General features: G+C 39.0%; 1 protein-coding gene across 1 annotated transcript; it reads right to left on the bottom strand.

Annotated features, from left to right (window-relative positions):
• Positions 1 to 5,487: 5,487 nt before the first annotated feature.
• Positions 5,488 to 10,539, bottom strand: LOC142661969 (indolethylamine N-methyltransferase-like). The gene is made up of 3 exons (XM_075839745.1): positions 10,245 to 10,539; positions 9,377 to 9,584; positions 5,488 to 7,887 (listed from the first exon to the last, which is right to left on the bottom strand). Exons 1-3 carry the CDS (start codon positions 10,396 to 10,398, stop codon positions 7,449 to 7,451), a joined length of 801 nt encoding a protein of 266 aa, XP_075695860.1. The 5' UTR covers positions 10,399 to 10,539; the 3' UTR covers positions 5,488 to 7,448.
• Between the last annotated feature and the right edge of the window lie 1,449 nt (positions 10,540 to 11,988).

Below are 11,988 nucleotides of genomic sequence, written 5' to 3'. Positions count from 1 at the left end.
AGGAGGAGTCGCACGAACATCCCACAGCACTTGATATGGTTTTTGAAGCTTCATGTAGCTAAAAAACTTTGCATTAAATCTGGCTTTTATACCCCTCAAACATTCCACAGATTGGAACTAGGTGCTTGAAAATGTGATAATTTGCAGATCTTAGTGACACTTGCTACTTCCTCAATTTGCATAACCTTACGGCTTGCCCTTCTTGGTGTTGCAATTTCAATGTTGAGGAGTGTTGTTCCCAAATCCAATATACTGTATACTCCAATAGAAAAACAATGGTATTGGCTTTATAAGGCTAGGGCTACATCTAGAATTTTCTCTATAGAGTAATCCAAATTAACTACCGGTTTGCTAGAGATTTCAAAGCAATTTTCACTATGGAGAAAAAAAGTTTCTACTACTTTATAAAAGCATTTAGAATCCCAGCATGTAGTGATTACAAAAAATAAATAGCAAAAAAAAGAAAATAGTTTAGGTCGAGCGATTTTGAACAGATTTTGAAGCCACTCAATGCATTTCTATGGACAGCAATTTTAGATCGATTTGAAAAAACTCTGGGTGCAGCCCCCAGACTAAGGATCCCACTTTGGAATATACTATGTGATCGCCAAGAATAGATGTTGCTCAGTGTATCGACAGATGTTTCTCTGTGTACATTTCTTATGTGACGTCTATGGACAAGGATACCCTTGGCAATATCGGATAGAGCACAAAGTGTGTACACTGCACTATACTCTATTTTTAAGTTCCAGAGAACTCAATAAACTTGTAATATCTATTTTCTGGTTACATTTCAGTCTATTGTGCATTATTACGCCTCCACTGGTCTTAGATCTTTGTCAGATAGAAAAAGGCAATCGATTAGTAATAGTGGCTCTAAGTTCCCTCTGGGCCTCAGGACTTGGCTGCATTACCTTGAAAGTCCTTCTTTGCAGTTTTTGCTAAGTGAAACATGTGGTATCCCTTTTTTGGTTGAGGCAGCCAACAAGCATTCACTGTGTAAACTAGATGTCCACTAAGCTTACAGTACATAAATATGGGCACGTTGTGATCCATCATGTTTAGCAAGTTATAAACTTTACAATGTTTTTTCTTATCCTTTTGGATGAATTAATGGACAGTTTTGCATTTATATAAACTGTATTCACTTCTTGTCATGACAATCGTGTCATGATACCATTGCCACAAGCTGTGTTGTACTATTTAATAAGATAATATGGTCGTAGCTGAGATTTAAGAGCTTGGTAAATCATGATGACGTTGGGCATGTTTAACACTTTAATGCCCTATGACGTACTATGACGTCATTGGAGCTAAGCAGTTTCCGCAAATTGATGCAATAGTACATCATGGTGATGGTGTGGGCTCAGTGCTGTGCCAGTGTCATCAGTTGCGAGGGATCTAAGTGGATTCAGCCCCCCGCATTGTGATGGCAGTGTGCTGTTGGGTTATTATGGCAGTTGGGGGGCCTAACAATGGCCCCCAAATCTGCCATTTTGAAACACCTATTAGGCCACAGGTAAGGCCTAATAGGAGGCCTGTCAGCCTTACACTGACTGGCTTAATACACTGCAATACAGAAGTATTGCAGTGTATTATATGAGCGATCAACCAATCGCATAGTCTAAATAAATGTTAAATAAAGTTAAACAAAATGTTGAAAAATATTAATACAAAGAAAGACTTTTCCCCATTAAAAATGGTTTATTATGTAAAAGAAGATGATCGTTTTTTGAGCCACGCGGTAAACGCCATAAAAAATACAAATGAAAGACAATGCCAGAATTGCTGTTTTTTGTTCATCCAGCAAAAGTAGTAAAATCCAAAAAAAGATGCACTTTTGGTAACGCTGTAATTGTACTAACCCTGAGAGTAAACATAATTTATATCGCATGGTGAACAGTGTAAATTCCTGTTTCGATGGAAAAATAAAAAAGTTATGGTTCTTGGAATGCAACAATGGAAAAATAAAAAAGAAATTGTTGTGTCTTTAGGGGCTAATTGTTGATTATGTCTAATGATTAGCTGCAGTTATTCGCACTTATCATTATAATCTTTATTTACTGCCCATTTTAATAATTATAAGTTTTTCACATGTAAATCAATTGTAAGATAAATTCAAGTTCACCATCAGTTTAGAACTGGCAACATTTGACCTGGGGAGCAGATATGAGCAAGTACCTTATCTGTCATGGAAGACAAACTTGACTCTATGCAGAAATCGAGTCTCTCCTGATAAATGTCACAGTATGCAATAGCTGTTTACATGAGAGACATTAGAGATCAATCTAGTGGGTGTCCTGTACTAAAAGCCCTGGAAATATGTCTGGACTAGTGCCATGTCCACATGTAAATACACATGACACTTCTACTATTCAGCAGGTCCCATAGTAAAATGTAGGATTATGTTCTGGTAGATGTAATGTCCACCATTCTAATTTTAGGTCCAAAATTCGGTGGTGGTTAATTTCATTACATATAATTATAGTGGTCAGAGATGCGTTTTTGAGACAGTTAAAATGTACTGCTTCCCTTAACGCAGTCATATTGTACATATAAATACAAAAAATTGTAACTGCATAGAGCCAGCACTAGGGGAGCTAACTTCATATGGATTTATACAGATTGTATTTAACTGCGTTCTCCAGGTTTTTAATATTGATGGCATATCCTTAGAATAGACCATCAATTTCAGATCGGTGGGGGTCCAACTCTCGGCGCCTCTTTATTGTCTACTTGGTTCTCCTCCTCTTTCGTAGTTGCACGCGCCGTTACATTTGTAGCGGCCATGCAAGATATTGCACCATTGTCCCATCAATTTTAAAAACCTGGATAACCCCAATGGCTGCTGAATAAATCCATATGGAGATAGGTGTTGCAGTTCAGTACGGAGCCCTCTTTACGCAGAGTACATAGCGGTCTTGTGTTCTGCCTCTATTGAAGGTATGCCACTGTTATTCAGGCAAGTCAACATTAATGTTGATTGAAATTTGGATCCAGAGTGTCCTACTAATAAGGTTGATTGACAAGAGCATAGAACAGGAAGTGTTGTCCTGGGGGCACGACATTTGCTGCATACATGCATGTGAGACACAGACACAAATGCTCTTTACCCAAATGTTTATACCTGAATACTGCCATACAATGCCTACACTAATAAAGCCATTCCGTGCCCAAATTATACCACCTTAAAAATTTCTAAATGCTCCCATACAGTGTCCACATCATGCTTGATATACAGCCCACATAATATCACCATATAGGGCCCACATAACACTGCCAGATATTGCCCACACAATGCTGCCATTTAATGCTCAAATAAGACTGCCATTCAGTGTCCAAATATTGCCATATAATGCCTAAATAATTCTCCCATACAGTGTCTACATAATGTTTCACAAATAGCCCACATTATACCACCATATAGTGCCCAAACAATATGCGGTGTCTAATGTTTTTTGCCCCGTTTTCAAGGGCACCCTAGGAACTGGGGGTCCTGGGCAATTGTCCAGTTTGCTATCCCTTAAATTGGGCCTGCGTACATCAGAACTGTACTGTGCCTGGTGTAAAGACTATAATTGCTAGAATTTTATCATTATCGTAAGATCAGTACAGTACATTGAGCCAACAAGGAATGCTGGGAAATTTCATCTATTAAGCCAACCGAATTGTAAATGCAGCTCTGGACTATAATACAGACTGTTACTAAGGATCATTACAAAATAAATATAGCAATTTACTTACAATGGCCCCTAACTTTTTATGTAGAGTACATCTTTATGTAAACTTTAACAAACGTTTTAAAGTTTCATAACAGCACTCTTTGGTTATTATGGCAGCACAGGCTTCAGCTGGGACCTAGAAGAGGACACTAGAGGACCATTGTAACGGCACCAGTCAGATAAAATTAACTTTGGGGGCATATAGAGTCCCATGACTCTGGCCAAAAACTGAATTTTTGTTTTTGCCTGGTTGGAATTAAGTAAAATCCAGAGCTCTTATCACATGATAGAACATGGAGTTTCTATTAACCAAATCCTGAGATGACCCTGAGATGTTGCAAAATCTTGTGACAGTTTCAAATTAAGCAATTTTCCGTTGATGCACTTCCAAATTGTCTGTTATATTTGTTGGACTGTCTAGTGCAAGTGCGTATCAAGTGTCCATAGGGGCCCATAGCAAAGCTTGAAATGCGGCCCCATTCCACCATGATCACCCTCAGCAGCAAGTGAGTTCATGAAATGGAAATAGTAGTTTGTGGTTATGATGGTCTTTACTTTTTGTGGTTATTATTGTCTTTACTCAATATATTGAGTCCTTTTCTATCTTCACTGTCTCTATCCTCCTCCTGCACATTCAATTTCTTTCTTCCAAGCAGAGGTGTAGCTAGGGGTTAACCACAGGAAGGTGGGGGCAAAACACATCTGAGTGGGCCCCAACCCAGTGGCCCCCACACAGGATAATGCCACAATAGTCGCCACCACGCAGTATATTGTCCCTATAGTGACTCCCCACACAGTATAATGTCTCTATAGCTGACCCATACGGTATAATGACCAATAGTTGCCCTACACAGTATAATACCCCTGTAGTTCTTTCCCATGCACTATAATGAACCTTTAGTGCTCCCCATACAGTATAATGTCCACATAGCTGCCCCCACTCAGTATAATGCCCACATAGCTGCCTTTACACATTATAATGCCCCATAGCTGCCCACATACAGTATAAGGCCCCAAAAGCTGCCCTCATACAGTATAATGCCCTCATAGCTGCCCCCTCACAGTATAATACCCTTATAGTCTCTTCCCATACACTATAATGAACCTTTAGTGCTCCCCATACAGTATAATGTCCGCATAGCTGCCCCCACTCAGTATAATGCCCCCATAGCTGCCCTTACACATTATAATGCCCCATACATAGCTGCCCTCATACAGTATAATGCCGCCATAGCTGCCCCCACACAGTATAATGCCCCCATAGCTGCCCCCAGACAGTATATTGCCCCATAGTGGCCTCCATACCCAGTATAATGCCACCATAGTAACTAATAAAAAAATATATAAAAAATACTAACACATCCCCATTTGCACAACGAGTGGTGAAGCTCCCTCTACTCCTCCGGTCTGTGCAGTGTGGGGCTCAGCACAGACAGGCGAAATTACGTCACTACATCTTGCCTGTCTGTGCCGGGCTGCTCATAGACAGCATTACATAGTGAATACTGAAGCAAGGAGCCTGTAGTTCCCTACTCCAGCATTAGGCTAAACTGTATCTGCGTCCTGAGGACGCATAAACAATTGAAATCGGGACATGCCACTTCCAAGAGATCAGTAAGGTGGGCCCTTTCAGTTGCTTGGCCCTACAACAGCTGCTACAGTATGCCTGCTACCCTGGCAGTTTCACCCATGCTCTAGTGGTTGCTAAGGAAACTCTTGTCTTTTTGCCAATCATTTTTATTTAAAACATAGCAAAGTCCAGTAGTTTCATAAGAATTAGTGTTTATTTGAGAAAAAGTAAAACAATCATAGGTGCCAAGTATAAAATAGAGTCATGATAAATTGCTATACAAAGTGTTTGCATTACATATTCTGCTATACAATATGAGTCATGCAATTTGCTTAATATTAAAGTTTTTTTGAAGTTTATAACTGATCATCAATACAGAAAATGTTATTCCCCGATTATTACATTCTGAATCATTATACTTATTATTACAGTACAATGGTAAAAATCCCTACCCTTTAAATCTCTACCCTGCTTTCTCTATTGTGGATATTGGTTCCATCTGAAGTAGAAAATGGAACCTGAGTAGCACCAAATGTATACGGTACCTCTTTTGGAGGAACAGACCCTACTTTTGACCCAAATCCCTCGGTCCATCTTTACCCCTAAAATTTTCTTTTTTACCTGCAGTAGCGCATTCACTATATTGCTGTAGAAAACATCTATCTGGTTCCTACCTACATGTATATTATTTCATGGTTTGGTGCAATTTGGACCTTAGAATTTTCAATATTCAGATGATTTTTGTGCTAATGTGTAAATAAAAAAATATTCAAACGATTCAAGTCCCTAGACATCCCTGAAAAATGGATCTTTCACATAATGTCTAAGTCACTAATTGTCCATCATAATGTTTGGAGGCGCATTTCAAAGGGATTCCAGTACACATCCCAGGAACAACTAAAGAAACAACAGTAAGGCTGATGAATGAGGATTCAAAGAGAGGAGTAGTATTTCCTTTTATACTCTACTTTTCATTTGAATCCGCTTTTGCTAAACATCTGCGTCAGAAACTGCATGTGTGATTTCAGCCTTGGGCTACAGTCACACATTGCGTCTATTTGCATTTTTGGGGGTCTTTGTAACATTTTTGGTGTCAGTGGCGTCTCATTTCAAAATTTCTACTGGTTTCTACAAGGTTTCTTCCATTTTTTTCCATAGGCTTTTCTATACAAAATGACCCTAAATAAAAAAAACAAAAACACCACCAAAATGCTTGAAATGGCATTTTTTTACATGATTTTTAAAATGCTAGAAAAAAAAGTGCACATGTAGGAGGCTTTATGCAGTTTTTTGAGTCAAACACAGTAGTGAATCAGGGGTGGGACAAGTTTTCTTGCCACCCAAGGTGGTGGTTTCAGGATGCTCCCCATTTCCCCTAGTCCTTGAAATTCAGCATGATGGCTGTCAGATGAACAATTATCTGATCTAAATATTGCCTTGTGGCACCTTTCTATGCCAATCCCTAGTGTCCTTATTTATACCTTAAAACACTCCTTGGTAAATGATTTAAAGGCAAAAGTAAAAAACCACCACTCATCCTGCCCCTGGAGTGGATACAAACAAGATGAATAGTAAGTATGATATACTTTTTTTTTAAACATGGGATCCTATGGGTGTCGGATGACTTGATGGATGCTATGTGTTGGCCATCCATCGCCCAAAGGCTCCCATGTAAAAAAATAAAATAAATTGTATACACTTGTTATACTTTTTATTGGCCATTCAAGCCCTATGGTGTCTAATGTAAAAAAAAATAAATTAGACTGCACAGTACTGTATATGTTTTCTACTGAACGGTGCAAAAATGTGTTGAATTTTTGAATCCTGAGAAATTGGAGTCCGTAACGAAATTCCTCCAAAGGTAATGATGGGAACATTTCTATCTGTATACATTTTTCCTTTGCATGCTTTGTTCCTCTTAGATCCACACATGGCTTTGGCTCAGAAAACTGCATTAAAAACTGTTCCATAAATCCTGGTATTGGCGAGGAAAAAGATGACAATTATTAAGTTGTGTCATCGGTTGTAACCAAAAAATGACTGTATTACTCAACATTTGATCAACCTATTTTAGCAAATCATGTTTGCCAGGAATGCAAAGATTGCAGATATGCGAATATTCATTGCTCATAGTTTCGCTCCTTCCGGAGAACCCACTAAATATCTTTTATTTTGCGAGCAAGAACAAACAAGCTTGAATCATGATTGCAAAGTTCAAACTGGTCTTTGTCATACTTTCTGTAGATGACTTCCAGATCTACAATTTCAAAACCTGACTCGCTTATAGCACTTCTCATAAACTCCTCTGTTAACACTAGACAGGAGAACCTTTTACCCCCTGATAAGTATGAGCTGCAGTTAAGAACCTCAGTTATGATTAGATGCCCCCCTATTTTTAACAAAGAAGAGACATTTTTAAGGACATTTCGATAGGTGTCCAAATCACTGCAAGCACATTCTAGACAAGCAAGAGACATCACACAATCAACCTTGGGAAAAACCAACGGCTCTAACGGGTTACTCTTGAGAACATCACATTTCAGAGTTTTCTTCACTGTATTTTTAAGCTTCTGCTTCTTCTCTTTTACTGACGTCCTGAAATGGAAGATAGTCACAGATGAAGATAGTCTTGAAGTAAAACACACAATAGGATTTTAAACATCACAGTGCCATCTAGTTATGAGATACCAACACATCCTAGTTCATTTAGGGTTGACTTCTTAATATCATTGTTACATATTCTTTAGCTGATCCATGAATAAACTAGGTGGAACCAAGAAACATTTAGGTAGAGTTTGTATTTTCTATTAGCTTACGGTCAATCTATCTATCTATCTATCTATCTATCTATCTATCTATCTATCTATCTATCTATCTATCTATCTATCTATCTATCTATCTATCTATCTATCTATCTATCTATCTATCACTAAATAACTAAACTGCTCTTGATGCTTTTACATGTGTAAAGAACCATAAATACTGTTAGAGCATACATCTGGTCTTGTAGGAATTTAGAAACATCTACTGTATAATAGGGCATAGTAGAAAGTTAACAATTAACTACAAATACATTGAGGGCATTCACGATACATTGCTGTGAACTGATGCAGCCACAGTGCCATAAGGAGGTTGTACAGTCATTAGAAATTGATGGCGTGATAATCCATCAATATCTGATCGTCCGGGGTCCGACTCCCGACACCCGTGCTGATTAGATGTTGTAAAGGGTCTGCAGCGCTCGTACGAATGCTGCTTCCCTTTCATTACTGTTACCACTAGTACTGTGATTCGCCAGCACACTTGTAGTGGTGGTTCACAGTATTACAGCCGTCTTCCATTCAGTTAATGGGAGAAGACTGTAATATGGTGAACCACCGCTACAAGTGTTTCGGCGATTCACAGTGCCAGCAGATAAGGAATTAAGAGGAAGCAGCGCATGTACAGGTGCCACGGCCCCTTTAAATTAGCTGGTCGGCGGGGGTGCCAGGAGTCTGACCTCCACCGATCAGATTTTGATGGCCTATCCTGAGGCAAGGCCATCAATTTCTTATGGTTGGCCTTGTTTTTAGTTTTTATTTAAATTCTGCTTCATTTTATTGTTTTTATCTTTTTTTGTTATAATGAATTATTCCTGAAGATTGTAAGAATCGGCGGTTAAAGGGATATTCCCATCATATAAAGTGATGGCATATTGCTGGGATATGCCATCCCTTTGTGAACAGTAGGTGTCCATTCAAATTAATAAGTTGTCTGTGTAATGCAGGACAGGACATGTCCCCCAGAGCGAAAGACTCTTTGTATCCGCTCTCCAGTCTGCTCAAGAGATCAGTATTCTAAAATAAGCCTTGTAGGTTATATGATAATGGATTTTCTAAGCTGGACAATCCCTTTAGGCATATTTTGAGTCTCCCTGGCTAGATTTTTGGCTAGTCACGTTTGGGATCAGTTTTATACCCAACATCATGAATCGTAAAACATGTTATTTTAAATACAGTTTGGAAGGATGACTTGCAGTTCTTTGCCTGATCCATACTCACAAACCGACTTATAAAGACTAGAATCATAAAATAATTGATTGTACCCTTTCCCTTCCATGTCACAGACTTTTTGAATCGAATCTGTCCAGTCAAATGTCCCAGGTTCATTTCTTAGGCTTCTTTCATAGTACTCTCGATTGCGATCTGTGTAATCAGCACCAACGATCTCCTCAAAAGATTCACAAGCTGAGAGGTCCTGATAAATGGTAGGTCCGTGGCCAATATCAATTAATGTTTTGCCTTTTACACCTCCTATAGTCAAAAAGTAATATACTGTAAATTAGTTCATTGGTGTTTGCGGTTCCAAGCTGTAGTGGTCGGTAATGTGAAAATAAAGTTTGTTAATGCATTTTTCTCCTCAATTACTTAAAGTGGTTGTCCACAAATAGACAAATAGGTTCTGCTTTTTCCCTGAAACAACGCCACCCTTGTCCACGAGATGTGTCTGGTATTGCAGCTCAACCCTATTCACTTAGAGTAAATGAAAAAGAGCTGCAATTCCAGACATCCTATAGACCAGAGTGGTCCCAGTTTCTGGAAAAAAAATCTGACTTTTTTTTTGTAATTCTGAACAAACCCTTTAAGCATTTAAATGCAATGAAAGTATAATGCACAACTTGTTTGGATATAATATGTCGTGGTGCTAACTGCATGCAAAAGTTTCTGGTCAGAACTATACTGAGAAAGTCCATATGCTATGTCAGTGCCAATCCTCAATTATTTAAACATGGACTTGACTGACCCAGCGATCCCCCACCCATTCACCCAAGGAAAATATGCCAGACCGGTGGAAAAATCTAAAAAACAAGTTGAGCTCTGAACTAAAAAGACACAGAGCTGACGTACCCTGCAGCTATGAAAACACCTTAGAACACTTTTTAGATCAAGAAAAATAAAATCTGCTGTACTTACTTGTATTATAAGCCTCATGAAGCTTCTTCAGTGCAAAATCTAGAAATCCATCAACCACAAGAATTCCTGACTTTGGGTTATAATAAGTATTTAAGTATCCTTCTGGATCAAAGATATCTTGATATGTGTCTTTATCAGTAAATGCTGTGTCCATTGTTGCAGTATTCACAATAAACAGAATATATGAACACGATGTATGTTAGATTGTATGTCTGGCTACGCAGAGCTTCTGTACAGGAGTTAACAGGCTAAAACCTGCAGTAAAGTGCTGGCCGGTGACCAATTCTTTAGTGCAAACATAGATTAAACACAGAGTACTTGGTTATGCAAGCAGATTTTTGTGTTGGACCAGCGCCACTTTTTTTTAACTCTTTCTTAGTGAAAATAATAACCGAGTTTTAGAGAAATCACATAATCTAGTTCCCTCAATAGATATAGGGTTTCTCGCCGTAAACCAAAGGATATTTGCTTAGACTGGGACTAGTGGTAAGGTTTAATGCACACTGCCATATTACAGATCTGTTTTGTACGGATCCATAATATGCCGCCCCATAGACTTATATAAGCCCATACTGTACCACTGTATGTTTCTGATTTTATACAGAGGATTTTTCTCACTTATTAATATGGAACCTGTAAGAAAAAAAATTGCATATACCATTAGCGGAAGTACTACAGAGGTATTCTCTTCTAGAAGTATTGCTTTGAGAAAAGAGTACGGTGCCATCGAGTGTCTATGGCCCTGTAAACTGAATTGTAGGGACTCCATATTTCACCGTACAGACTCCAGGACTTAGCGTGTCCCTGAGGCCTGACGCAGACGAACTTATCATTCTGAACCATCATTACTTCTTTCTTTATGTTTAAACCCCATACGTTCGTTTGGATTAAATTAATTAAAGAAGAGGTTCTGTAACTAAACCGTACCTCATTAAAGGGAAAACTATTCTACATTTAAAAATCTGTCCCATGATTAACATTTATCACCTACCCACAGCATAGGTGATAAATGTGTGATTACTAGGGGCCCCAGCATTGGAACCCTCACCAATCACTGGAACGGTAGTCCAAAACCCCATTTCCTCCTCACTGCATTACTGCAGTGAGAAGAAACTTGAATGAAGCCCAGGATAAGCATGTGCCCTGTCATTCCATTCATTCTCTATGGGACTCACAGAGGTAGCCGAGCGCTGTACTTGGCTATCTCCGTCAGCCCCATAGACACTGAATGGAGCAGCAGGGTATATGCTCATCCTGTGCGCCTTTTAAGCTCCTCCTCACTGCAATCATGTAGTGAGGAGGAACGGGAGTTCTGGACCCCCGTTCTAGTGATCAGGGAGGGTCACAGTGGTGGGGCCCCCAGCGATCACACATTTATCACCTATTCTGTGGATAGGTGATAAACATAGGTGTAACTAGAAAAGGCTGGGCCACATAGCAAACTTTTGAATGTCATAGAAACATGTGTGAAGATCACAGTAGTGAGGTATAGAATCAACACTGATTTCCAGAATGAACGATCTTTAGTACCGCTGATAGATTTTTGTAACTCAAAATCGGACACAACATTGTAAGCACACTGCCATTGTTGTGAAAAGCAGTTTTTCTACAATGTTGTGCCAGTAATAAAAAGCTCTGCATAGTGCCAAAGGGGTTAAGTGCTCCATAAAACACTTTTATTCTGAAAATCAGTAATGGTCTAAGCTCACAGCCTCACCAATGTAATCCTCTTACATGTACCTAT

This window comes from Rhinoderma darwinii, chromosome 10 (genome assembly GCF_050947455.1).
Source record: "Rhinoderma darwinii isolate aRhiDar2 chromosome 10, aRhiDar2.hap1, whole genome shotgun sequence".
In the NCBI taxonomy this organism is placed as follows: Eukaryota; Metazoa; Chordata; class Amphibia; order Anura; family Rhinodermatidae; genus Rhinoderma; species Rhinoderma darwinii.
Note: the sequence above shows the minus strand (reverse complement) of the source record. Positions and strands in the feature narration are given on the sequence as shown.

Coding starts and splice junctions, on each gene's coding strand:
- LOC142661969 (XM_075839745.1), bottom strand. CDS start 10,398: ATGGACACAGCATTTACTGATAAAGACACATATCAAGATATCTTTGAT. Junction 9,585..10,244: donor TCATGAGGCTTATAATACAA/GTAAGTACAGCA, acceptor TTTTGACTATAG/GAGGTGTAAAAGGCAAAACA. Junction 7,888..9,376: donor TGTGACATGGAAGGGAAAGG/GTACAATCAATT, acceptor CTTCCATTTCAG/GACGTCAGTAAAAGAGAAGA.